We start from the raw sequence: 6,000 nt of genomic DNA on the forward strand, positions 1-6,000 counted from the left end.
CTGTAAGAAATGTCACACAATCGATGCATCTGAAGTCCCCTAGGTTGTTACCATGTTTTGGGGAGGGGGGGGGGGTAAGCCAGTCGACCTTGGACCCCCAGAGGTTTTTGGTTCCTCTCCTCTGCTGTCTTATGACATTCTTTCTTTCTTTCTTTCTTTCTCTCGGTTTCATGCACCATTTGGTATAAATGATATAGTAATGGATTAGCCACACACTGCTTTCATGTGCTTTGGGGCGAATCTGTTGCGAAAGGTGCTGTATGAAAATAAGCTGAATTGAATAGGGTCAGTCTCTGTGATCTGTGTGACAGAGTGGCTGGTGGATTCATTAATCCCATTTTGGGCTTCATTATAGCATTATTTCAGTACTAAAGTAGATGCCGAAATCATTCTGTCACCCTGATGCGCTATATGCACTCACTGTGTCGGGGTGTTGTGAGCTCATTCTTTAGAACTGGGACCAAAGCTAATATAGATTTGATGCATAAGTGAGTCTCGGCGGGAAAAAAAAAAGTCTGGAAAAATTGACTATGTAACAACAGCTGTTTGCCTGAGAAACCTGAGATTGCTAAGCTGCATTTTCTGCTGAAAAATGGCAACCTTATGCCCAGTGATTAAAAATGTAACATTGGTTTTAAATAAGTAAACAAACGAACAATGGCAATCCAGGTCACCGGGCAGAGTGGAGGCCAGCGTACACGCTGCACTCGCGCGTGGCACATTCGAGCCAAGTCTGAGTCACACTTCATGTTTTAAAATGCCAGGGAAGCTCAACACGCTGGGCTGATGCCGTGTTTAGGCCTGGGGCGGGGGGTGGGTGAATGCACTACCCGCCAAGCGGGCACGACGGTCCCCATCAATTATACACGCGCCCCTTCGGTTTTAGTGCTGACTGAAGAACCAAAATGGCTGCTCCCTGCTAGGCTGCAGTTAGCTGTGTGAGCTAACTAGCGTACTACTCTATCAAGATGACGCATTTAGCGATTTGTGGTTCTTAAATCGTAATTTATTACAAAGAAAACGATTCTAATATTTAAAATCAAATTGTTCTATTAATGTAACATAAACGATGTGTGTTACTCACAGAGGTGAGGTCTGGCATCCTTAGCCTAGGATTGATGTGCAAAGTTTTGCTAAACTGTTTTTAAGCTTATTTATGGCAGTTAAATACAGCTAAAACTGACAGGTGGCTTACAATAATGCCTGTAAAATTTTCTATGCATTATTATCGAAACAGGAGAAATCTGTTTAGCAAATATCCTTATTTAGGCCTTAATTCTTCTACATTTTACATAATTATAGCTATACTAGTGTTTCCATGAGCACAACCAAATTAAAACAGGGGCATTCGGTTTTTTAATCTTATGAATACTGTGGTTCTTGCAGTGGCCACCAGTGTTGGGGGTGTTACTACACAGCAGCTTCCTCAAATATACCTTTGGATGCGCTGACTGTGCTGTCAGTTTCCCGTAATGCTTTTCATTTATGCAGCATGTCCCCATCTCACGCGCCTCGTGGGACAGTATTGCAGTTACCTTTAGATTCTGGATGCTTTTTTTCCAACGGAAGTAAGAGGATTAAAGGGCCTGAGAGCCCCAGGAGAAGCACATGGAGACTCTCAGGCTCGGGCTGTCGTACCATACGATACAGGAGTATAAATCCACCAGTAAACACCAGGTCGAGAAGTCGACACATAAATGCCTTGTACTGTATCTCCCAGTAGGGAAAGATCCCCGCTGGTATTATCAAACACAGGATGGCTGGCACAAAATTACAGAAAATTACAGAAGTAGCTTTGTTCTGTGGCCATGTCAGATAAAGTCACATGGCTTTAGTTTTATCTCTAATAGAACGTTTCCCAGTTGAACGACGGAAAGGTAAGCAGCAGGTATGTTGTGTGGAATCTGCATCCTCTGCCACTGCCTCAGCGTCACAGTGCCACTTTATATAGTCCCCTTGCTCTCATTTTTCTTTTGAAGTAGAAGACCAGTGCCACTCTGTTTCATTATTATTTATCATCGTTATTTCTGCGTGCTCTGGCTGTCTGATATGCCTGCGCGTCGTGGTTCATGAATCGGCTCCACAAACGCTCCCCAAGTCAGGCGAAAGTCAATCGCAAACTAAATCTGACATCCTTCCCGAAGGCTTACGAAGTGCCGTTCACCTGCCTTTTCATTGACCTTTGATTTCAAGGTGGAGCCTTTGTGACGGAGTAAATTTCAGGAAGGGGGTATGCTGAAGTATCCCGGCTGAGAATGGTCGCTGTAACTGATCATGGTTTCATAAACAGTGATAACGGAGTTGGTGTTCCTAGATAAATAAATTCTTTGTTTTAGATGCGGACCTTTTCTGTCATCACTTGGGTGTGTGATTCATGAGTCAGAACCAGCAGCAGCGTTAACAGCTGATAACCCCCCCCCCTCTCCCCCACAAGCTCATAGACAAGAGCTCTCCCTGTTGCTATAAACGTGATGTCACTCGCTCTCTGACACATGGTTGGTTGTCTCCTTGTTTCAGGTCACCACAGCCTGCGCCGAACAGAACGGCTCAGACGAGACTCCGGGATCCCTCTTCAAGCCCCGCGGGAGCCTTCAGAAAGGATTGATGCAGACTTGTGTCAGCCACACTTCGGAAGCGAGAAATCAGCGGAATTTGATGAGCCGCGAGAGGAGCCCTCGTTGCTGACCGTCACTGGAGAGAGGATTAATCGCTCGTTCACCTGGCTTGATGTACATGTTTCTGGGCAGCACTCCGAGGAGAGCCGACCACGGAATTCAAGACGGCTGCCGGGGAAAGACCGTCAAGCATGCCCACAGAAACACTACAGACAGATAGCATGGTCAAGCCCGCGGGCCAGGCCACCACCTATGCCTCGGCTGTGCCTCTCCGCATCCTTAATAAGGGGCCAGACTACTTCCGTCGGCAGGCAGAGCCCAACCCCAAGCGGCTGAGCGCGGTGGAGCGGCTGGAAGCCGACAAGGCCAAGTACGTCAAGAGCCAGGAAGTGATCAACGCCAAGCAGGAGCCCGTCAAGCCGGCCGTGCTGCCCAAACCAGCGTGCCCCATCACCCGGCGGGCGTGCAGCAGCCCTGCCCTGAAGGCCTCCAACAACAATTCCAAGTCGGACACCTGTGTCAAGAGGGAGAATCTCAACCTAGAGATCCTCAAGAACATCTTGAACAGCTCTGAGACCTCATCCACGGGGACGGCGCACAAGCACAGTGCCAGGAGCTGGGCCCCCCAGCGCTCTGAGTCGGTGGAGCTCAACCGGCGCTCTTTTGCGGAGTCCCTGAAGGTCTTCCCCTCCCAAGGTGCCTCGAGTCCCCACGGGAGCAACCTGAACATCAGCAGGCGTTTCTTTGAGGAACAGTCCAGTGACTCATCACTCCATGTGTCCCACAGCTCGTCAGACATCCGGAGGATATGCAATGGCAAGACTCTGAGGGCCACTCCGAGCAGCAGCTCCGCTCCACCCCTGCCGCCTAAACCCAGCCTACTGGCTACCAACACCCTCAAATCTCCTGACACTGAGACCGTGGAACCAGGAAGTGCAGTCACCCGGAGACCCTCCCTGCACAGGTCCAAATCTGACCTCAGCGACAGGTACGCCCGGGCTGGTGCCGACGTCGAGCGCTTTTTCAACTACTGCGGACTGGATCCCGAGGAGCTTGAAAACTTTGGTGTGGAGAACTTCACCCGGGCCAACTCGGACATCATCTCACTGAACTTCCGCAGTGCGAGCATGATCAGCTCAGACTGCGAGCAGTCGCGGCACAGCAACGACGACCTGACGGACGACGAGGAGGCCAACGAGCGCGTGCCCTACGGCATATCAGCCGTGGAGAGGAATGCCCGGGTCATCAAGTGGCTGTACAGCATCAAACAAGCCAGGGAATCGCAGAAGGTCTCTCATGTTTGAGGGACAGCTCGCCTTCTCCGCCTCGTCCACCTGTTTTTGGCGCTCTGCATCGTCTGTGAATCTCAGAGTCCATCGGTTTCTATGCGTCCAACATGTGACCTCCTTAGAACCTGCATGCTTCTCGAACATGCGACCTGACCAGGCATCCAGTCAAAGACGCAAACCTAAGCAAAAAAAAACACATCCACTTTGCGACGGCTGCCCTTTCCAAGCCCTCCCGCCTGAAGTACAGTATTCCCGCTTCTTTCGAGCGAATGTAACAGATACGACGTCGGCTAACTGGCACCCTTGGCACGACGTCAGGTTGTGTCGCGGCCGTGCCCATGTGGATCGTGTAGCCATATCGGTGAGAAGTGTAAGGAATGCTGCTTACATGTGAGCAGAAGCAGTCACGCTGTATGTATATACACCCACGGGTCGTAGGCGCATGTTATGGCCCCCGATAGCTGTACTTACAGAGCCGCGTCACTTTTCATTGCGCTGTCGGGTTTTGCACTGGTGATGTGGCGCAGACAGTATTGTAATATCACAAGCCTCATGTAATTCGCTTCCATATAGTTTCGTCAGCTGCGACATTTTTCTCTGACAGCCCGTTTCTGTGGTTCTATAAAGACTTAATTGAATTTGTTGAGTGGCTGCCATTTTTAGCATCCGTGTGTCAGATAGATGGCGGAGCTGCTCCACTTTTCATCAGCAAATTATTTTTCTTTCCTGTAAATGCTGTAAGGATATGTAAATAAATTCGAAGTTGTTACCGGATCTGTAAAGAGGAACGATCTGCTATGCTAATAAATAGCTCTTGAGGCAATCATTCTGTGCTTTGTCTTTGCGTTGCAAGAGTTTTGTTATTCTGTCTAATAAAACCAAAGAAACATCTATAAAAGCTGATATGATGTTGATGTTTAGGTCTCTGCTAAGTCTCGAGCATCTCCTCAGTGGAAATCACAAGGTGACATGCTGTGATCTGGAACTCCTAACGAGGGAAAAACGCACGGAGTGTCTGTTCTCCTGTCGGATGGCTGTTAGAATGCCATGAGCAGATGGAAAGTGACAGGTCACCTCAGCCGTATTTGCCACCACTCTAGTCACCGCGCCCCCTGTTGGCCACAGACAGTCACTGTACTATTTGTCATAAACGATCCTCACTTCAAAAGCTACAGCATCTCCTAAATGAGGTCGCAGAAACAGCAAAGCAGCTCCTTGGTCAGCTTTCCCTCCATCCAAACTCATACAGTCATATCATATCTCCTGATGAATGCTAATTTCATATTTCATCTGGACACAGGCACTGCTGTCTTTGGAAGAAGCCATGATGTAGAGGAGAGGTAAGGAGCATGCACTGATGCAGCGCATCGCCGCAGCCATGGGATGATAAACCACCTCAGGGTGAGAAGCTGAGTGCAGCCATGTGGCAGGTGACACCTCAGCAAGAAGACCAGTGTGATTTTTATTTTCTTTTTTAGTGGCTGGAGTGACAGTCCTGCCACCAACCCCCATGTTTTTCCCTGTAAGTTGGAGGACCTCCTTATAGAGCTGGATGTAGATTAACATCATACCCAGGAGGAAGTGATTGCAGGTTAAGGGCCTTGCTCTAGGGCCCAATGGAGTAAAATCAGTCTGGGCATTCATGGGATTTGAACCAACAGCCTTCCAGTTGCTGGCACAGATCCCTAGCTTCAGAGCCACCACTCCACCCACACAATGTAGAGAGGCGAAAAAATGGCAGGGGCCTTTTCTGAGGTGAAACCAGACCTGTCCTCCGACCTAGACTATATTGGTCAGGGATTAAACTTTGATGAAGTGCTCCTCATTGTACCTGTAATTGATCTGAGGATGCAGGCGACATCACGCAACTGGGCTGTGCTTCAATAGAAAAATGAGCCGTGACTCAGTTGGAAGGAGACCAGCTGATGTTGGTTCTGGCGGAGTTTGTGTATTTCTTGGAGGTGCAGACATTTAAAAACGACTGAAAAAGACAATTTTTCTCTCGAGTAAAAATCCATGGAATACAAACTGCACACGCCACGCTAGACGTAGGAGATGTTTGCCAGTCAGCACCATGGGGAGGACCTGTTCATTTA

General features: G+C 48.9%; 1 protein-coding gene across 5 annotated transcripts in view; it reads left to right on the forward strand.

The window, feature by feature from the left end:
* LOC125740126 (protein FAM110B-like) overlaps positions 1 to 4,727 on the forward strand; it is a 35,209-nt gene extending 30,482 nt beyond the window's left edge. For all 5 annotated transcript variants that reach the window (XM_049010947.1, XM_049010946.1, XM_049010948.1 and 2 more), the window contains one exon: positions 2,518 to 4,727. In XM_049010947.1, coding sequence (XP_048866904.1) covers positions 2,807 to 3,919 — 1,113 coding nt within the window. In that variant the 5' untranslated portion in view covers positions 2,518 to 2,806 and the 3' untranslated portion in view covers positions 3,920 to 4,727. The remainder of the gene's footprint in view (positions 1 to 2,517) is intronic.
* Positions 4,728 to 6,000: the final 1,273 nt, after the last annotated feature.

Source organism: Brienomyrus brachyistius, chromosome 4, assembly GCF_023856365.1.
Source record: "Brienomyrus brachyistius isolate T26 chromosome 4, BBRACH_0.4, whole genome shotgun sequence".
Classification (NCBI taxonomy): Eukaryota; Metazoa; Chordata; class Actinopteri; order Osteoglossiformes; family Mormyridae; genus Brienomyrus; species Brienomyrus brachyistius.